Source organism: Egretta garzetta, unplaced genomic scaffold (genome assembly GCF_000687185.1).
Source record: "Egretta garzetta isolate BGI_Z169 unplaced genomic scaffold, ASM68718v1 scaffold287, whole genome shotgun sequence".
NCBI classification, from domain to species: Eukaryota; Metazoa; Chordata; class Aves; order Pelecaniformes; family Ardeidae; genus Egretta; species Egretta garzetta.
The window spans coordinates 6401601-6423837 of NW_009260435.1; the positions used below are offsets into that span (position 1 = coordinate 6401601).

Below are 22237 nucleotides of genomic sequence, written 5' to 3' on the forward strand. Positions count from 1 at the left end.
ATTAAATCAAAGAAAAATTTGTCCTGAACTATAAATACTGCCAACAACAAAACAAACAAAAAAATCTGGCCCCAAAAAAATTTCATTATGTGAATAAGTTATAATTAATTTTGTACAAATATTCAGACACTGAAACCAGTGGCTGTAAATAATACCTGTCTGCCGATCTAAACATGACATGATATGTCTAGCCAGGCAATTTAATGTATGTTATGTTTTCTTATCCTAAGTCCTTATTTTGTTGTTTTTTAATTTTTTGGTAGGGAAATCTTCCACCAGATTATCATATCAGCCTAATAGATATTGGTCTTGTGCTTGAATATCTCATGGGTGGAGCTTATCGCTGCAACTACACTCGAAAAAGTTTTCGGACTCTTTATAATAATTTATTTGGACCAAAGAGGGTAAGAATGAGTTCATTTGGAATGTGGCCATTGTGCTGATGGTAAAAAATAAGTAATACTCTGTTCCTTTGTCTTTGTGAAACACTGCATGTTAAATTCTAAAGAAATCCTGCAAGACTGAAGTTGAAACTTTGGTAGTGAAGTTATATAAGGAACCTGTAAAACCTCTCTGTTAAAGAATGGGAGAATCCAAAAGGTGGTTAGTACATTGATCTAAAGGTGAATTTCCTCCTATTTCAGTAGTTTACAATCCAAGCATTTCTAAATGTGGTGTTTGCATATTTACTTATTCCTACTTGAAGCTGTAGCTCTTTTATAACTGTAAACTGTATTGGTCAAACCAGGCCTATTGATCAGGTAATTAAAACCAACAGCAGCCTTAACTTCGGTAAGGCAGAGAGTTTAGTCTGATACAAAAGAGCTATGAACCCTGTTCAGTAAGTGCTGTAAAGAACTGGTCTGAGCATAAATCTTATCCCACAGAAGCCACTGCAATCTCAGTAAAGTAAAAAAAAAAAAAGAAAAGAAAAAATAAAAAAATCATGTACCAATCCTGAGAATATCAAGCATGGCCCTTGCTTTGTTAAAAAAGTCTGTTCCAAGCAAATAGAATAATTTTCTTCATTAGCTTATTTATTTGCTTAGTTCAGCTTTTGAAGGTCAAGTGAAGCTTCCTAGCCCAATTACAGAAAGCCCCACACTAGGAAACCAGCCCTGCAAATGGTCAGAAGGCCACTCAAAGCCTGAGTATTCGATACTCAGCCAATATGTGGTACATATGTAGTATAGTACTTATCTGATGGGACAAACAAATAAACCTTTTACATAAAATGTAAACCAGATTTTGCTGTAGAACAGAGGGATTTTTTTTAATGGGAAATTGTGAGAGGTTTGAAGGTCTATTTTTTACTGTTTCCTATAGGTATCTTTACTCTGTGTGTGCTTACGAGCACTGGGATTTTTTGAGCTTTTGTGACCATGTGGTGATTTTAATTTTCAAAGCAGTATATTATTGAATGATTCATTTAACTCTTCCATCTGAACCAAAATATTTCACTTGTGTACAGGTTTGAAAATATTTTCTAACCTATTGCCTTCCTGCAAATCCAGTTAAGAGGGAGATTAATTAATTGTACTATTATTGGTACAATTACTTAGACTAGTAAGTAATAATAAATACTGTACATTTGTAAATGAAAATGGGTTTTTCCTTGGTATTGTTTGGTCTTTGAATTTTCCCTCCCATCTAATTGATTTTCTTTTCTATTTTTAATATTCAGCCAAAAGCTCTTAAACTACTAGGGATGGAGGTAAGTTGGATTTATTGTAAAATACTGTTTTTATCAGAGCATTTCTTGGTACAGTTCTGCTCTTGCTCTTAGCTTTTTCACTTGCTCTTAGCTTTTTTAAATGTGGCTTAAAGTAAATTTCAACTAGTCAGGATCTTCTAGTTTGCAAACAACCTACGAAATACTTCTGATGTATTTTTTTTTTATGGGTAGGATCTTGAGAGCTGCTTAAAACTTTGCTCAATAGTCTTCAGGCAGTTTTTAGCACTATTACGTAGTAACATGTTCCATGTTGGAACATATTGTAGTTTTAATCATTCAGATGTGAACATCGATGATATTGAAAAGAGAATGTGATCCAGCAGTGCTACTTAGGGTCAAATCCCCTTTAACCATGAAGCAACAATTTATGTGCAAATGAGGTGTTATCATAGAGAAAACATTTAAATGGAGTGAAAAAACCAGGTGGTCTGACATGTTAGATGCTGTCCTCCACTTCAGAACCTTGGGTCCAGCCCCTGCCTCAATTACTTGTGTGTCTGCAGAAATTCTGAATTGAATTCTGAATCCCAGAATCCAGTCTGGGATGATGCCTAAGAGCTCCCTCTGTTTTGGAGATAGTTGCTTTTGTTTCTGAAAAAAAGTATTAATATAGACCAGGAAAGCATTTATACAAAGATGCTAGGTACATTTCTCTATGAAGTATGCTTTTATTAATGCTGCAATAGTATTCAAACACAGTATGAGTGGACATGTTGCTTGTCTTACATTTGATGTGAACTATACCCCCACACAAAAGCCTCTATTTCCCCAAGCACATAAGTGGCTTTCTTCTCTGCAGAGAAAGTCCAGGTTATGTTTAATCTCTCTGATCAGCTTCCTGTTTTCTAATGGCTCAAGGCCAAAAGCTCAGCCCCTCAGAGTTGCAGCCTTTTTTAATCAGCATCGCTCACACATAGGTTGCTTAGTGCTTCTCCAAAAGCACATTTTGATTTTCCTATTTCTTTCACTGAGAAATGTTACGTGGCACGAACTGAAGTGTTCTCTCCACTTGACAGTGGGTGTAGCTCACTCCCATCTTCCAAGAGAAAGAATAGGTGAAAAGAAAAATTAACATTTCTTTGACTGAAGTGGTCAGTAAATTGATGCGACTCCAAGTGTTTGTTGGGGTTTTTTTCATTTCCAGTGTTAGCAGCTCTAAAACAGGAAGTTTAGACTCCTTAGCACTTTGTCTTTCTTAGCCAGGGTTTTGTTTTGATTTGATTTTCCTAGGGTGGGGAGAACCTAATTTTTGGTCCTCCATTTGAGATTTTATGTCCTGTGCTTTAGAGATGCTCAATGCTTTCTTCATGGGCATGCAATTAATGACCCCTGAATTTTCCGTAAGAGACAGAGGTTACCACTTGCAGTTCTTAAAACTGCTGCAAGAGAAATACATATGTAATTGTTGAGCTGAAGAGTCATCTCTGGAAACACAGGGTGTGAGGCTCAACCCTCAATTTGGTTTTAAGTTCATATTTTGTCAAAAACCAGTGCAGTATGCTGAGCTTGCTTGAACAGAAACTGATTTTGTAGAATGGTAATTGCTTTTACTTGCAATCCACTTCTGAGATTGGAATCAAGGTCTACAATGATGATGAGCTCTGTCTACACCTATGTATGCAATGTTCTTCCTACATTATTTAAACCCTAATTTTCCCAATCATGGCTTTTCTCCCTTCAGGATCCTGCTTCATTGTCAGTACTTCCCTTCAGTTACTTCCATGTTGGTTCCTGTAGTAATGGCCTATCCTCCCTATCCCTTTAAGAAATGGGATACTTACACCTTCCATTTGCACTGCATATATAAGAGGAGATTGCTTATTCAAAGGTGAACACTCCCTTTAGTATTTTGCTGTTCTTAAGGACATTATCTGCCTGTCTTTTCCATTTGCATGTTACCACTCTCTCAGCCTGCATGTCAGTCTGAAAACTGCTTTGATATCTGTAAGATATACAGCACTGTTCTTCAGGAATAGATGCAGACCTACCAAATCAGAAATTACACTGGAGCCTGTTCGTAGTGAATTCAGGTTTGTTAAAGCTCCATTGACACTGCAGTGGAAATCACTAAATATTAATACATTGCAAATCAACTTGTGCAATTAAACATGCGGTAGAGATCTACTTACAAATGCAGTGTAAAGTGATGCCTTCAGTACAATAGGGTTCTACTGTACTTACGCAAGATGGGTGCCTTGTAATTAAGTATGCAAGAAATGGTTCTCTGAATAAAATATTAAGCTGTGTGTGCTAGCCCAGTGCATGCTCTGTCACATGTTCTTCATAGTTTTATTGCTATTGGCATTCATTATAGCAAGCAGCAAAAACAAATTAGAACTTTAAGTATTAGTATGTCCTCTCAATACTTGTTGTACATGGTGCCATTGTCAGGTAAGCTGTTAAAAATTGATGAGAACATTTTTTCTTCTTTTATTCCCAGGATGATGAGCCTCCCACCAAAGGGAAGAAGAAGAAGAAGAAAAAGGAGGAAGAGATTGATATCGATGTGGATGACCCAGAAGTCAGCCGCTTTCAGTATCCCTTTCATGAACTGATGGTATGGGCCGTGCTGATGAAACGGCAAAAGATGGCACTCTTCCTTTGGCAGCGAGGGGAGGAATCCATGGCCAAGGCACTTGTGGCCTGTAAATTGTACAAGTCTATGGCCCATGAGTCTTCGGAGAGCGAGCTGGTGGACGACATCTCTCAGGATCTGGACAACAACTCAAAGTTAGTAGATGCAGAGAATAATTTATGTCTACTTGATATAGGGGGTTGTCTGACCTTCTGAGAAGCTTTACTTTTAGTAAAATACGATTGATTTCTAGAATGTAGGTTCACAGAATGACATTTGGAGCCGATCTATCAACAGTCAACAACTCAGAATCTGAAGGCAACACCAGCAAGGACAAGACTTGTTTTTTTTCTGAGAGAAAACATTCTTTCTTCAGCTTCTCTCTCTGTAAAACTAGCTAGTTTTATTTCACAGTTATTTTCAGGATTTACTCACATAATTTAAGGGGTATCTGATGATAATCTGGGCTTAAGGTGTTCTTGGTCTACGCTAATTCTCTCTGGTCACTAAAAATTTTTTTGGACCTTTCATAGACTGTGCCAAATCAAGCTTTAGACTCCTTTGTTCTTGTCATTGTACATGTGTGTGGAAAAACATGACCCCCTTGTGAATGGAATTAAAACCCCAAATGCAAGCAAATGCTGATTTCTAAATCAAATTTCACTGGACTTACCTTTCGTTTTCTAGAGATTTTGGCCAGCTGGCTGTTGAACTCTTGGATCAGTCCTATAAACATGATGAGCAGATTGCCATGAAATTACTGACCTACGAACTGAAAAACTGGAGTAATTCTACCTGCCTGAAATTGGCTGTGGCAGCTAAACACAGGGACTTCATTGCTCACACATGCAGTCAGATGCTCTTAACAGATATGTGGATGGGGCGACTACGCATGCGGAAAAACCCAGGCCTTAAGGTATTTCTGTTCTGCAGTTGTTTTCAAAAATATAGTTTGTTGCAGGTAATACTACTTTTTATGCAGTGTATGCATAGAACAAATTGGCTTACTAATTTATAGATGTTTTAAGAACATACCTGTTCTAAAGTTGATTTTTTTTTGGTTTTCAGATTCAGGATACCTAAGGAACATTACCCCATGACAAAGGAAAATATAAATCCATAAAAGGCTTAGCATGATTGGAATCTGAGCACGAAGTTGTGGCTTTCAATGAATGATGAGATCTGTTCATTGAAAACATACACCTTTGATTAAAAATTAGTTGGATACAAGCAAAAAGATCTCCATTAGGGGTCCACGCAATGGGAATAGAGAGAAAATGAACCAGACGTGGACACATGCTTCTTACATTACTTAATGTTGTACCAGAAGACACAGAGTCGAGACTCAGTGTTGAAAAGAGTGAAATCCATGCAATTACATTGTGTGAAATTATGTGATTTTTTTATTTCCCTCTTCTGTGGTTTGATGATATGGTCTCTCTTACTGATTTTTTATTTCCCGATTGTTGGATCTACAAAAAATGAGTAATGTGAGGAGGCTGGCACAAAAGAGAAACATGAGTGAGGCAATGTTAAGGAAGCAGAACAGTGTTTGCTTGTGTGAGTTTTCATGTGAATATAATCCTTTTTTTGTGATGCAGTTGCTGTCACCCATGTGGAGGTCCATCATGATGGTGCCACCTTCAGTCTCACCTCCTTATTTCCTTAAATCCCCCATAACTGATAAAGTGCCATGCCTGTCTTCCCAGGTCATACTCCCAAGCTTGTGGACATACACATTGCTCTCTCTCTGTCATTCTCAATTTATTTCCACTTTCCCATGTCTCCCTGTTAAAAATCTTCAGGCAAGTGTCTTGCCTTTCAAATTGCATCATGGTGCTCTCTAAATCTGGTTAGTGACTTCCTTTCTTAATAGCAACTCATGCTTGTTTTTCTGTGTCTCGGCAATCTCTTATAGTAAAAGAACTCTCCCGGTGCTATCTGCAAAACTTCTTTTACCTTTCACAAGTTTTTTAACTATTAAAACTAATTATAGTAGGTGACTAAAATAACTGTAAACTCCAGTAACAAACCTGATCCCTCCTCCAACCACCATTGTGTCCGTTCCATGGAATTTCTCTGCACAACTCTAATTCTGGAGCACAATTTCTTAATTGCAGTGTATTTGTGGAGATGGGAAGCCTTCTAGGGTGCCATCTTTCCATACAAAACCTTATTGCCAATGCTTCATAAATACTACTTACTCATTTTTGTAGGTTTGAGGATAGCAGAGTTTCTTGAATACTATACAAAAGAAAATACCGTTTATGTGATTTGCTTTGTTATGAAAGTTAAATATTGCCATCTGAGTTGATTTTTTTTCTTGTTGTACAGGTTATAATGGGGATTCTCTTCCCTCCTACCATCCTTTTCCTAGAGTTTCGGAGTTATGATGATTATTCTTACCAGACATCAAGAGAAAATGAGGAAGGCAGAGAAAAGGAGGAGGAAAATGTGGTCAGTAATGGTGATTATTAGGAGGTTCTAATATCTCAAGAGTGCTCAGTTTTCTCTGATTATGCTATAGGTGACTCAGGTTAAAATCTCAACTGCCTGTGTGCGATAAAAATCAGTGAAGAGTTTTTGGGAGTGTATAGGCTGGATTCTTAGGGCATGTAAATCATCTGTGTAGTTGCACAGATTTATGGATTTTGTATTTTTATATTTTTAAAAAGCGGTCTGTGGCTCAGAGGAAGCATCATGTAGTTAACAATTGGCTGGGGCTATAGTTGAGGAAAAGCTACTATTTTTGTATTATTTTGTGTATTGATGAAAACTGACAACTTTGATCTTCCAGGATGCAAATGTGGATACAGGCTCCCGAAAAGGAGATGAAGAGAATGGAAATAAAAAACAAAAGAGCCTTCCAATTGGGACAAAGATCTATGAATTCTATAATGCACCTATTGTCAAATTTTGGTTCTACACAGTAAGTCATGAAGATTAAACCGATAGCAATCATTTTTCTCACACCTGTGAAACTTAAAGGATTCCAATGTAAAATAATAACCAAGTAATAAATAAATAGTACTGACTTTCATGGAATTTGATGAGTAAAGCACTCCCTTTATTCAGAGAAAAATGCATAGACAACGAAACAGAATGAATAACTGAAGCTTATGCTGTCAGCATCTAAAGCTCCTACGTGCTTTGAAGGAGGCCCTGTCTGGCTAGTCATATGCCAAACTCAGTGCAAGCTCCACAATCCAGTCACTCAGTCCAAACTAGGCTGGATTCTCTTGCTTTCTAAAGGCCCTGGCTTCTGTTCTGCATTGAAATATACTTTAGGACCCAAGAAATAATGCCATAGTATGAGTGCTTGCCATTTGCTTTTTTGACAGTTAGGCTCAGATGAGTGCAACCTAGATGGAAGCACAGATCCCAGTCTGCTAAGACTTAATAGGTACTTTTCTCTTATTTAAATAATTAAAAACATTCTAAACTAAAAGATTTATTTTTGATAAGCATCTGATTTTTCTCTCTGCTGCATCAAGAATTATCTGGTGCTAAACTCTGTATTAATAAAACAGAAGAAGTATTCGTGCTACTGTTCATAAATTTTGCGTGTGCCCTGTAAAAAGCATACTGCTTTTTTTTTTATTCAAAGTTAGGACTTCTGATACCTAGTATGTCATAATATTATGTAGATTTTTAGTTTTAGTACGTTGTAATCACAAAACACTATACGGATCCCTTTCTGCTGCCTGTATTAATAATTTGAAAGCAAAATTTCTATTTAATTTCAGAGAAAAGTATTCAACATAGTTTCACAATGTAAAGAAATTACATCTTAGTAGATTAAAAAAGCCCCAGGCACAAAGGGCCTCATTTAGAGTGCTTTGGAATTGTTGTTTTGCTTCTTTCAACAAATGAGATAATTCAGCTGCCTGGATCATATGTTCCACAGCATCTATCATTCCTTCAGCTGCTAGAGGCCCGTTGCCAGTATGCATAGCAGCTATAGAAAGGGCATTGCAGCAGGCCTGCTTCCTTCAGAAAAGAAAATCCTTTTTCTTGTGCAGGTCTTCCAACACCTGAATCTTTCACACATAGCCTCAGAGTATGTGTTCATATGTGTTTGTATGAAACTCACAATTAGGGCAGGCTTTGCTTTCATTCATTAGGCAGGCCCCTCAGCTAAGAGGATTTTACTGCCTTCTATTTGGTGTTTGTTCTCTGACATGGTGATGCAGCCTTCTGTGCTCTTACTGTGAATTAGGCTTCAGCAAGAAACTCACTCCTGAGACTAGGGGCTACTTAAAGTAACCAAAATATCTGCAAACCTACTGTTCACGCAGATGGGTTTAAGTAGCAAGTATAGGAAGAGGTGTTATAGGGACTGATATATGAAGTCTGTATGCCTCTGGCTTCACTAAAGAGTATATTCTGCCTAGATGGTCTCAACCACATTATTAGAGGTTAAAGAAATGCAAGTGGGCTGTGTGGCTCTTTATTTCCCCTACCCCTCTGGGCAGGTGATGCTCACAGCCCTGTCTCCCCATTCTGCTTTAGATCTGTTTTGAGATGGTGGGTAAACATTTCACATTGAATATCTCATTCTTTAGAAAACTCCATTTTCTCCCTGGAAAATCTTTTGGTTTATTAGTACTTTGTTTCCCTTTTTTTTTTTTTTTTTTTTTTTTTTTTTTTTTCTGCAAAGCCATTGAATCTATTTTGGTTTATTAACTCTGGAATTCCAGGATCTCTGAAGTTTTCTGTTTAGCCAAGACTGCTGTGTGGCATGGAGACACCAGCATCACCAGTCTGACGTTTACACCACTAGTTATAGAAAACTGAGTGATAGCTCTATTGACTTATACTAATAGTCCAGAATTTCCTAATGGAAATTAGTGGAGACCAGTATTTTTTTCTGTGTGGGGAAGTAATCTCAAGTAATTGAATACTACCTAACTGTGGAAGGATCCTGGGATCCATCTTCTAAAGTTCATAAAGGGTTTGTTTGTTTGTTTGTTTTTTTAAGATATCATACCTCGGTTACTTGATGCTGTTTAATTATATTATCTTGGTGCGGATGGAACGGTGGCCATCAGTCCAGGAATGGATTGTCATCTCCTACATTGTGACGTTGGCTTTAGAGAAAGTAAGAGAGGTAAAATCTGATCATACGAACATCTCATAATCCTTAAAATGAAACTCGCTCTTAGAGGTAATAATGGCATGGACTTGTGGAGAGGATTGAGAAGCCATATATGAGAGAGAAGATTCGCATATCCACAGAGTCTCAAAATGCCCATCACTGGAGAAAATTTTATTTGCAACCCATTCCCATACATTAAAACCTTCTCTTATTGGGCAAAAAGGTCAGGCAAAAATTCCCTGAGGTCAGTAATCAAAATGAATGCTGTCATTCTCCTATGAGTATTTCCAAGGAAGGGCAGAGCCATAACGTGTGAAGGAAATCTCAGTAGGTACTGTATTTTTTATTACTGATGCAGTCCTTGATGAGAACTGCAGGCAGAGAGGTGTTTTGGGGAATTAGCCAGGAGTACTATCTGACTGGTCTCATGACTTTTGTATGAGGAAGACAGTATAAAAATTTCTACTGTATTCACATGCTGTAGTGTGGTTTGCACTTATCCTATCCTTCTCTGACTCACAATTCCCACATCTCATACTAACAGTATTTGTAGATAAATATGGATGCCAAGTCAGTAAGACAGATGTCCTAGTTTAAATGTTATTGATTAAAACCTACAACAAAAAAAAGGCTTATTAAAGCCAAAAAGATGAAACGGGGGTCCAGAGGAGGTCCACAGAAATGATCAGAGGGCTGAAATAGCTCTGCCATGAAGAAAGGCTGAGAGTTGAGGTTTTTCAGCCTGGAAAAGAGAAGGCTCTGGGGAGACTTTACTGCAGCCTTTCAATATGTAAAGGGGGCTTATAAGAAAGACAGAGAGACTTTTTACCAAGGCTTGTAGTGACAGGACAAGGGGCAACTGTTTTAAACTGAAAGAAGTTAGGTTTCAATTGGACATATGGAAGAAATTTTTTATGATGAGGGTGGTGAGGCACTGGAACACGTTGTCCAGAGAAGCTGACCCTTCCCTGAAAATATTCAAGGTCAGGTTCGACAGGGCTTTGAGCAACCTGATCTAGTGAAAGATGTCTCTGCCCATGGTGGACAGTTGGACTAGATGGTCTTTATAGGTTCCTTCCAACACAAACCATTCTGTGTTTCTATGAAAAGGAAATTTTGCCTGCTAGTTACTAAAAAGATTGCTGCTTGAGACAAATTTTGCTGGCAGCAGAGGGAGTCTCAGACATCTATTGAATGTGACAAGATTGGTCTTTTTCATGACCATTACTTCAAAAATGTAACTTGGAGTTTTTCCTAACAATTTCTTTGTTGTTTTTTATTTTTTATTTCAGATTCTGATGTCGGAGCCTGGCAAGCTGAGCCAAAAAGTGAAAGTTTGGCTCCAGGAATACTGGAATATCACTGACCTGGTGGCTATTTCAGTATTTATAATAGGAGCAATTCTTCGCCTACAGAACCAGCCTTACATGGGTTATGGAAGAGTGATTTACTGTGTAGATATCATTTTCTGGTACATTAGAGTACTAGATATTTTTGGTGTGAACAAATATCTCGGACCTTACGTCATGATGATTGGAAAGATGGTTAGTGCCTAAATTGCTGTAAATTATGTATTTCAGAACTTCATGGGAAACTAAATTCGGTTCTGATTTTAAAAAAGGTTGTCCATCTGAGTAGGACTCTGAATAAAGCTGTGAAAAATGTGCTACATGTATTTCACACACACACGAGATGTGGTACTCTTGCTAATAACTGCTTGATTTGAGAGGGTTTGGGGTATTTTTTACCAGTCAGTGGAAACTCATTCACTTTGCCTGCCTTCTGCCTCCCAAAGCCATAGCAATAACAGATTGCTGATACACGGGGATCATCCACAAAACCATCAGTTGTGGACAGGAGATGATACAGCAATGATTATATCATCTTTTTGCAACCACAGAAGAGGTCTGTGCTGAAAGCACAGCATAGTGCATTTGAGGCAAAAGAGAATAGGGATAGCAAAGATTTTAGTATTTTAAATCCTTTTAAATATAAATCTAGTATTCCTTTAAATGACAGGTTTTTTACTGTTTTTTTTTTTACTGCATTTTTATGTATGCTAAATTGATGAGCAGTAGTTAAAATCAAAGAATGATACCAAGAAAATTATCGAGGGGAATGTGTTTGTTCTCTTCATACTTTCCTGCTTACTTTGGTGCATGCTGGCAAACAGACATGCTGGTGCTACTGTGCTACCTGGTGACGATAAGAGCCTCTGTATCTCTCTGTGCAGATGATTGACATGCTCTACTTTGTGGTCATCATGCTTGTGGTTCTGATGAGTTTTGGAGTAGCCCGGCAAGCTATCCTGCACCCAGATGAGGAGCCTTCTTGGAGACTAGCTCGCAACATTTTCTATATGCCCTACTGGATGATCTATGGAGAGGTGTTCGCAGACCAGATAGACCGTAAGAGTAGAATTCATAGTAAGAGTCTGTTTCCTGTTTCTGAGGCAGATGATCAGATCCAAATTAATGATTGTTTTTAATTTGGATGTAGTGTTTTGTCTTTATGGTTATATTGTTGTTGTTGTTTTTGTTTTCTTGTGACAGACTCCAGAGACTGAACAATTTTCTGTTCCCCACCCGCATGCCCTGCCTCTCGGTTTATATTCAAATTCAGTTAACACCGAGAGTGATATTGTCTGGAATACTCTTCTGTCCAAGAGTATAACAGTATTAAGTGTTCTGTTTACTTGCAGGGATCAACAGAGATCATTCTGATACGTTCTTTTGAACCAATGTTTTACTAATAGTCAGTTCCAGAAGAAGAAGAAAAAAATAAATACCTTGCAGAGGAAATGAAAATACACATATACTTTCATCTGCAACTCATAGCACAGGCAATGAGCTAATGTTTTTACTCCCATTGATACATCTGTCTACTTTCCAGAAATGTTTCCATCTCATCAATCACTCATGATGTTCTTTTCTACACCTGTGGAAAAACAGTACAAAAAAGGAAAACTCTGCTTGATTAGCTTTGGGTGTGGAAATAGCCTTTCTTATATAAGAATAATATATATGTGTTATATATATATTTATTTCTAATATATATATATATCTTTCTTATATATGTGGAAATAGCCTTTCACTTACAAGCTGCACAGTTTAAAAAAAAAAGTCAGTATTTTAGAGGAGATGGAAACTGTCATGTTACTGCTAGCTTTGTGTTAATATTTGAAATTTGTACAGACAGTCAAACATGCAGCTGGCCTCCTCTAGTGTGTATCACATAGTTTGCACTTTATCTGAAATAATATAAGCTGGTATTTCAGCATTGTGTATGTGTTATTTCAACCATCTGCATATATTGACAAGTAGTGAAGTGGACGGAAGGCTGAAGAAACTATGAGGTCTAAGTTAAAAAACTATAAAGATCCATCATCATGAGAAACTTTTATACCAAATGTCATTAAAGTGTACTTTAATTGCTTAGAAAGGAATAAAATGTCATTAGTTTGTTTCTGAACAGTGTACACTGTTGCAAAGATCATATCATCTTTGTTTTCCTTACAAATGCTTGTCTCATTCGTGTAATTTATGATACAGTAAATTACTCTTGACACATAAAAGGGCAAGCCAGTCATTTTATTGTCTGATACTGCAGTTTAAGTGCACCTGTGAGCCAGTGTAAGCTCAGGATCTCTCAAGTGGGTTAATTCCCCCATGAGGAGGAATAGACTGTAACAAGGGTATCCCTTACCTTTGTGGCTTGCTCATAATGTGTATTCAAATCCTACTTCACTTCAAACAAACAATGTTTGCTAAAGTAGACAATTTGATTTCTTTATAAATCAAAACTCACAGCTTACCAGCAATACTGAGCTCTTCAGTGTAACTTCTCTCATGCTTCCAGTTGTTTCTCAGTTATATATTCAGCATATTTTGAATCAGAAATCTTTCTTCAGCAGTGCAAAAAATTTTGGGGAAAAAAGTTTGGGCTTTCCAGTTACACAAATTCAGTCCAGCTACTTGCTCCACTAACCTTCACAGGTCAGAAGCTTTGCTGCATCGGTAGCTTAAAAATAAGCTAACTTGGAGATGTGTGGGTTTGTTGTTGTTTTAATACTGAAATAAAAGTGGCTACGCAATGAGTTCTACTGGTATAACTAAACTGCATTACAATTATTCTGTAAATTTCTTATATCTAGAAGTCTATGGACTGACTTCTGAAGATCTTTTTGCTTTCAATAAGAAATTTTCACTCTGAATTTTCCATGGGTCTCTGTAAACACTCTGCAAAAGCAACCTCAGAAGTCATTGGGGAGTGATTGGGCATTCTAACCTGACTCTGTGTCAAGTGCTTACAGGTAGTTTTGCCAAGGCCCACGAGTGTAAACAATTTATGGGAAAAGTATTACATCAAATTTTCCATCTGAAAGAAGGTAGTTGGACTTTTGTCAATAGCTTCACTCAGGATAGGATGCCACCTAAAGATGAAGTTCACAAATCACAGAATTGCTGAGGTTGGAAGGCACCTTTGCAGAGATCACCTAGTCGAACTTCCCTGATCAAAGCAGGGTAAATTAGAGCAGGTTGCTCAGGGACTGTCCAGTCAGGTTTTTAATATCTTGAAAGATGAAGACTGTGTGAACTCTCTGAACAACCTGGCTTAAATGGAATTTCCCATACTTCTGTCTTTGCCCATTGCCTCTTCTCAAAGTGGCTCTGTCTTCTTTACTCCCACCCACCATCAAGTATTTATAACATTACTAAGACATCCCTTGACCCTTCTTTTCTCCAGGCTAAATTTTCCCATCTCTCTCAGCTTGCCTCGCTTGTCAGATGGTCCAGTCACTTTAATAATCTTTTTGGCCCTTTACTGGAGTCTTTCCAGTATGTCCGTGTCTGATTTCTATGGGGGAGCCCAGAACTAGACACACAAGTCCAGATGTGGTTTGAGTAGAGGCGAATAATTACCTCCCTTAGCTTGCTGGTAACACTTTTCCTAATGCAATCCAGGATACTCGTCTCTGGTTCAGTCCATTTAGAAGATGTCTACGAGCAAGAACCTAGTGGCATCTAGCACTCAACAGCAACATATTCTTAAACAGTACAGAAGCCTGGCTGAGTTTCTTTCAATACCGTGATTTTTCTTACAATCACCATTTAGGGATCGGCAAGCAAGTATCCATACTGGTAGTCAAAATGGGCTTTAATGATGTTGTACACTGTAATAATATCAGTATCATGACTATTAAAATAAACATAACTATTCAATAGAAACAGCTGGCAGGCTCAAAGCCAGGGTGGTTTTGAAAAAAAAAAAAGGGGGGGGGGAGGAGGAAATGTTTCCGTAAGAGCTAAAAGAATGATTTTGTGTGATAATTTTGAGTTGTTTCATGTTCATGGTGACCGCCAATTTTGTTTACTTTCCTGAAATATCATGTATGTTTAAAGATCATCTGCCAGAAGCATTTTGTGATTTATTATTATCATGAATTCGCTGCCATGTGTAGCATTTGGGGAAAACAACATGAAAAGGAAATTAGAGAATGCAGTGCGTTGTTAACAAAGACATTGTTTCTAAGCATATGTCTCTACTGTTCTGACATTTGAGTTGCTTATCTTTTCTTAGTGGCAAAACTATTTTCAATCATCTTTTTTGTTTGGGTTTTTTTTCCCGATATTATTCTATTGTTTTCTTTCTTTCTCTCCCTGCCTCCTTTTCAATTCTGTTCCTTTGGAATGCTGTTCAGTCTATGCCATGGAAATTAATCGTAAGTCTCTGTGGAGAGCTGATTATCTCATTTAGCTGAATATGTTCACTAATCTTTTTCTTCACTAGATACTGACATTTTAATTATAGGGCTCATCCAATACTCAGGTGTGAATCTTGTTTTTCTCCTGTAATAGTTTCATTTGAAAAGAAGCAGAGGAAAAATATTTTATTTTCATTCAGATTGCAGATCAGAAGTTTTAATTGAGCTTATGTGGTTGCTATGATTTGTTTCTAGTTCACTGACAGTAAAATAACCCATTTTATAAATTATGATGCATGGGTGTCACAGTGTAACTAATTCCCTTTGATTACCCAGATACAGTGTTAGTGTTTCTTTGGCAGTACTTTTATCGGTCCATGTGAATAATATGATTCACTTGACCTTCCTGTTATACTTTTCTTATGATAAACACGAAAAATGTAGGTCTGATGTTTGAAAAGCAAGTAAAATGTATTTTATTAATCACAGTCTAAATATCTCTTTCAGTCCACAGTAAATAAGATTACTCTGTTTTCAAATAATTTGAAGTATTTTTCAGGTGAGGTTGAAGCATTGGGGGTTTTGCAAAATGCTTAAAAAAAAGGACTTCTCCATTCACACAAACTAAATCTGTAATGAATTCATTGTCAGATTTAGTATTTACTAAGATTTCAGCTGAAGAACCTGTGGTTGATAAACGCTTTACCTGCTACTAAATGGTTCCATACGTTAGCCTTGTGTTTGAAATCAGATATGCTGGTACTGCACTTAAATACAGAACAAACTTCCTGCATTTGTCCCACTCCAAGACAGCTCTTAAGCCAAGACAACCTCTATGTTCTTAGGATTACTTCAGGCATTTATTTTATATCAGTTTGATCAATATTCTCAATTTTTGTCTTATTCTCACCAGTCTATTGTGCTGTTACTGCATCATTTTAATTTTATAGTTTTATCTCTTTGGTTTAAAATTTTATCTAAAATGTAGAATTATCGTGAAAAATAAGGGAAACTGAAATTGGCCTGAAAGTGGTGGCAGGTAGCATTCACAGCCCCAGACAGGACAAGTAATAGTCCAGGGTTCATCTAGGGAATCTAGTCAGGGGCAAAAGGAGACAAGACCAGAGACAGAAGAAGGGTCCATCCAGGGGACAAACACGGGTCCAAGGTCCATCTAGGAGGCAGGGCTGAGACCTGCACACCTGCCATAGCTCAGGCAGGGACAGGTATGCATAGGGAGCTGTGGTGGTTTGACCCTGGCTGGATGCCAGGGGCCCACCAAAGCCACTCTGTCACTCCCCTCTAACCAGACAGAGGGGAGAAAAGTAAATCAAAAGGCTCATGGGTCGAGATAAGGACAGGGAGAGATCATTTTATCAGTTACCGTCATGGGCAAAACAGACTCAACTTGAAAAAAAATTAATTTATTATCAATCAAAATCAGAGAAGGAGAGGAGAAAAACTGCTAGATCTTAAAAACCTTCCCCCCACCCCTCCCTTCTTTCTGGGCTCAACTTCACTCCCAGTTTCTCTGCCTACTCCCCCCAGCGGCGCAGGGGGATGGGAATGGGGGTTGAGGTCAGTTCATCACATGTTGTCTCTGCCGCTTCTTCATCCCAGGGAGAGGACTCTTCCCCTGCTCACGCGTGGGGTCCCTCTCACGGGAGACAGTCCTCCACAAACTTCTCCAACGTGAGTCCTTCCCACAGTCTACAGTTCTTCATGAACTGCTCCAATGTGGGTCCATAATTTCCACGGGGTGCAGTCCCTCAGGAGCAGGGACTTGGGTCCCCTGCGGGGTCACAAGTTCTGCCAGCAAACCTGCTTCGGCGTGGGCTCCTCCCCCCACGGGTCCACAAAGTCTTGCCTGGAAAGTGATCTGGCGCAGGCTTCCCACAGGGTCACAGCCTCTTCCCTTTGGGCATATACCCGCTCCGGTGTGGGGTCCTCCATGGGCTACAGGTGGAGGTCTGCTCCACCGTGGACCTCCATGGGCTGCAGGGGGACAGCCTGCCTCACCATGGTCTTCACCACAGGCTGCAGGGGGATCTCTGCTCTGGCTCCTGGAGCACCTCCTCCCCCTCCTTCTTCACTGACCTTGGTGTCTGCAAGGCTGTTTTCTCTTGCATCCTCTCACTTCTCTCTTCGGCTACTGAGATGCAGTCAGGTTTTTTTTTCCTTCTTAAACATGTTGTCACAGAGGTACTTCCACTGTTGCTGACTGGCTTGGCCTTGGCCAGCAGCAGCCACAGGGAAAACTCCTAGCAGCTTCTCACAGAATCCACCCCTGTAGCCCCCCCACAGAAACCCAATACAGGAGCGTAGGTATAGACCCCAGGTGAAGCTGATCAGGATCATTAAGGCCCAATAAAGGTTTAATTTATGCTCAGCAATCTGGGACCACTAAGTAAATCCTTTTATATCTTTGGCAAGGTATGCACACAAGTTTGGTTGGAGATTTTTTTTTTTAATTCCACTATTAATACATATGTATGCACATTAAGATCTTGTCCTAGACTATTACTATGAGAAAAAGAAAATGAATATGAATTTGAAAAGAAACCCACACTGTACAGTAAACTTGGAGCTACCTCTCTGTTTACTATTATGGGAAATTATTTGTGTATGCTGTAGTTAGAAGCAGAATTTGAAGTAGAAATTATACATACTTGCTACTGGAAATAAACTGACAAAATTTGTTTAGCTTCGGAAATTTTATGCGTGTGTCATCATTAAATAAATGGGAATAGTGTTTTTAAGTATGGGGCAATTTGTGAAAATACCTTTGCTGTTTTTTCTTCAGCTCCTTGTGGGGACAATCTTTACGATGATGATGGTAAACGCCTCCCTCCATGTATACCAGGGGCCTGGCTCACTCCTGCTATTATGGCCTGTTACCTCTTGGTAGCAAATATCCTGTTGGTTAACCTGCTGATTGCTGTCTTCAAGTATGTAAATGATCACACACTATCTTTACTTTCTTACTGCCGAGATAAAGTTTCTGTGAGAGCCCATCGACTGGCTGCAAGGGTTTGCATTTGCACTCAAGAGTCCAATTACTCTGTGACTATGACTGGCAAATACTTAGAATAGTGTATATGCTGGGAAAGAATGGAGGAAAGGTTGCTTTGAATTTGCCAGCAATTGCACTAAAGTATGTAAGAGAATCTGGCTGCTTCCAATTACCATCTAGCGGATAGTGACAGGCCTCAGGATTGCTCTGGAAAGATGAAAAACAGAATCCATGAAACCTGATACAAACATGATGGAAGGCCATGTAACCGCTAGCAAACATGATTCTGTGATAGAACTGCAGAATGAAAATCTGAACATCAAAAGCACGAGGCATTTCCATTACCACTACATCATCTGGCTTATTTTTCTTTTTTCTTCTTATTTTGCTTTTCATTTAGAAAAAGAAATTTTCTGCCTTGCAGAGTTCTTATACAACCCAGAAAAAGGAGTCTATATTGCCAAAAGAAAAGCTATGTGTTGCCAAGATCTGTGGCCAGCCCAAGCACTGTGCACTATGCACATTCTTAATGTTATTCCACAAATCTATATTTAGACTTCTCTGGAGTAAAACTAAATAAATTTCTGCTGCTTGTTCTTTCTACCCACAGTAATGTTGCATGCTTTTCCTGTCATGACCTAGGGTCAAAAAAAAAAAAAAAAAAAGAATTGAAACATCTACTTGCTACTAAGACTTTCTGAACATACCACCCGAGAAAAGCAGGTGATCTGTTTCTGATGCCCATAATCATGTAGTCTTGGAGGGCTTGTTGACATAGGTAGCTGGTGTCACAACCACAAAAATAGTTCCGCTCACAAAGCCTGTCTTTCATTTTATGTATGTAGCTTAAAAGGTCAGGCATTTTGAAGTGCTCAAATGCCAGTCACATTCCTAGGGGCGAGGGGAAGCTACAATGGTAGCTATTATTGGTTGAAGAACCAAGGAATCAGCAGTTTGGGAAGTAGGTCATGCTGCTAACCCAGAGTGGTTGCAAGGGGGTGAGATCTAGCTGGGGAATTCCTGCTATGCAGGAGGCACAGAATGAAGGCAGATTGTCCATTTATTATTGGTAAATAAGCTCATGTGTACTTAGCCAAAAGAAACCAAAATCTAACTGTACTCAAGAACTCTCTGGTTTCAAAGACATGTTTTGTGAATGTAGATATTCTAAAGCACAGTAAGTTAGAAAAGAAGTGGACAGAAAATATAAAAGGAAGCGCCAATATCATTGTCATCATAAAAGCGGAGTGAGCTGTCTGAGCATACTTTAAAATAGCTTGAAAAGCTTTATCTAAGACAGAACATCAAGTCTGCTTTCTCTTAGTTGGCATTTCATAACCTTGACTATTGTTATTTCTGGATTGAATACTATCACTTATACTCCTTCATATCCACTGAATGACAAAATAAAACGTCTTTGTAACACACCTTATTTTGGTGTAGAGTTGATGAGGCCATGGCTTCCAAGAACAAATTCTTTTACAAGAATATGCATCATGTTTTTGAGTCAGAAGTTTGAGTGAGTAGAGTCTGAATTTAGGACATTTTTGTGAAAACTTGAAAAGTCTTCTATGTAGGTCAAGCTGATTAGCATATTAAAGGCAAACCATGTGAAGCTTCTGGGTTTAGCATACAAAATACCTTTCATGGATTTAATACTTTTGTAATATCCAATACTGGCGTATGTTAAAAGAAATATTTTATAACCAAGCCCCAAAATACCAATTATGTGATTCATAAATTGTGCAAGTTTCTTTTCACTAACACCTAAAGGGCTTTATACAGTAGGAGCAAATAGTCTAAGAGGAGGACTCTTCCGGGTGGTGCATAAGTGATGCAGAGCACCTTCTGCTTTGCTATACCATCAAAAGGAGTAGTGAAATCATGAGTTTAAGTTAATCATCAGTTCAGCAGCATCAACAGAGAGCTGAACCAAGCAAGTCATGTGGCCTCATGTTGTTATTTAGCTTCTACTTTTTTCAACATAGTAGGTGCTCAATGATAAATAAACTTAGGGGCCTAATAGAAACTGTACCTATGCTCCCTTTCAGCAATACTTTCTTTGAAGTAAAATCAATATCCAACCAAGTCTGGAAGTTCCAGCGGTACCAGCTGATCATGACGTTCCATGACAGACCTGTCCTCCCACCGCCAATGATTATCTTCAGCCACATCTACATAATCATTAAGCGAATCTGCTGTCGCTGCAAGAAGGGTGAAGGAGACCAGGACGAGCGTGACAGGGGACTGAGTATGCAAGAAATCTTCTCTAAATTAAGCTCTTTACACCACATTAGCAGAAACCAGCAGCTTTTCCAGTGCTGAACTATTTTATTCACTGACACTCAAGCGTATTTGCAGAAGACAGTAAAGGACAAAATTTCTATCAAGTCAGAGAATATGCAATGCTGTGCTGCTAATGACGACTTTCTTTAACATGCTTTCTTAAAATAGTGAGATGGCATCCATTGAATCCAGTTTTACCAAGTTCTAGTGAACTCCGTATGTTGGGAAGGGCAAACAGGAAACTGAGAAGGGATCAGAGTTTCAAATGTCTGTAATGTCAGCTCTGTGATTGTGAGCAATCTGTGTCTAAGAGTATCCCCACTTTCATTTCTCCATGTCAGAGATTTATATCTGTCATTTCATAGGGGAATCATAAGGATTCTTCTCCTTACATACTCTGTAATTGTTGATTATTATTTTCATTATATGCCTCATTGAAATAATCAGATGCTCACAATTATCCCCGTATTTCTACATTTCACAGGAAACATATTTTGTAAGTAATTCTATTACTGCACAATATACTTCTGAGTTAAAAAAGGAAAGAAAGGGAAAAAAGTAAATTTAACACTCCCTCCAAATACAGAAAGACAAATAGAGGATTGAATGTTCTCAAGAGCTTGTATTTCCCTTGGATTTTCCTTACATGATAATAAATTTTTGAAGCTCTTATCCAAAGAATGTCTGAGAAATACGTGTTGCATTAGATTATCTGTTGCGTATAACTGGCGTCCTTTTAAGAACAATATTTGAATGAAGGAACAGTCCAATTGCCAGAGATTTCCCTAGTTTTTTTCCTCTAAAATCTAGTCGGTTTGTTCAACAGGTAGCACTGCTGTTAAAAAGTGCAAAGGTCATTGAGAAAATATAGCCCCCGGCGGATGGTCGTAAAAGTAGATGGTGGTCATAATGCATCGCATTGCCTTCAGGGCTGTGGCCACCTTTGGTTAAGCGCTCACTCCCTATTTACAAAATCATCTGTTCATTTAGTGCATAAGTAGAATCTGCAGTACTGGTATGTCCAAAATAATATGCTAAACTGAATTCAAGTTGACTGCCAGAATTTCAGAAAAAGGAAATTCATACTTTGTTCTGTTTTGCACAGAGTTATTTCTGAATGATGAAGAGCTAAAAAACCTGTATGAGTTTGAAGAGCAGTGTGTAGAAGAATACTTCCAGGAAAAAGAGGATGAGCAGCAATCGTCTAATGATGAACGCATCAGAGTTACCTCTGAAAGGTACCTATTATAAGAAAAAACCCACATATCTGGAACAATATTTGGTTTTTTCTGTCTTCATTATAACCAAAGTTTGAGTTAAAGTACAAAAGATTTAAATTTTGAAGAAAACCACCACCAATTCAGAAGCTGATCTGAATCCTGAGTAACTACCTGTGCAGGTGCATCTCTCGCAAGAGCAAGCTTTTTGTTGTTCCTACTGGTATGTCACTAAGGCTGCTAGTTTGGGTAGCTTTGGTGTAAGAATATTTTTGTTCATGGTGAATTTTTTCCCTGTCACCCATCTGAAGGTCACAGTTATGCTTTTTCTCCGCTTGAGCAAATTACTACTTGTTGAGCTGCCAACAGCTCATCCAACCGTGAGAAACATGTTGGAGCTTAATGACAAAAGCACTGAGGATTCTTCCTTGGACCTATGGTTTATGCTAGGGTCCAGCACTCACAACTGCTGAATTTTAATCTCTGCCAGAGATTTTTTTGGAAGCTTTGAACAAGGCATTTAGCTTTTCATTATGAACTTCCCCATTAAAAGACAGGGAATATTCACATGTAAATCATTAAGCTATTCTGAGGACCAGGTAATGTTTG

The 22237-nt window shown here is 38.4% G+C and overlaps 1 protein-coding gene across 1 annotated transcript in view; it reads left to right on the forward strand.

The window, feature by feature from the left end:
- Nucleotides 1-22237, forward strand: part of TRPM1 (transient receptor potential cation channel subfamily M member 1) — a 132231-nt gene that overhangs the window by 107512 nt on the left and 2482 nt on the right. Inside the window, exons 14-26 of the mRNA XM_009643825.2 lie at nucleotides 264-404; nucleotides 1685-1714; nucleotides 4176-4465; nucleotides 4998-5226; nucleotides 6645-6767; nucleotides 7108-7239; nucleotides 9292-9420; nucleotides 10701-10952; nucleotides 11642-11816; nucleotides 15110-15130; nucleotides 17916-18060; nucleotides 20177-20376; nucleotides 21517-21649. Coding sequence (XP_009642120.1) covers nucleotides 264-404; nucleotides 1685-1714; nucleotides 4176-4465; nucleotides 4998-5226; nucleotides 6645-6767; nucleotides 7108-7239; nucleotides 9292-9420; nucleotides 10701-10952; nucleotides 11642-11816; nucleotides 15110-15130; nucleotides 17916-18060; nucleotides 20177-20376; nucleotides 21517-21649 — 2000 coding nt within the window. The remainder of the gene's footprint in view (nucleotides 1-263; nucleotides 405-1684; nucleotides 1715-4175; nucleotides 4466-4997; nucleotides 5227-6644; nucleotides 6768-7107; nucleotides 7240-9291; nucleotides 9421-10700; nucleotides 10953-11641; nucleotides 11817-15109; nucleotides 15131-17915; nucleotides 18061-20176; nucleotides 20377-21516; nucleotides 21650-22237) is intronic.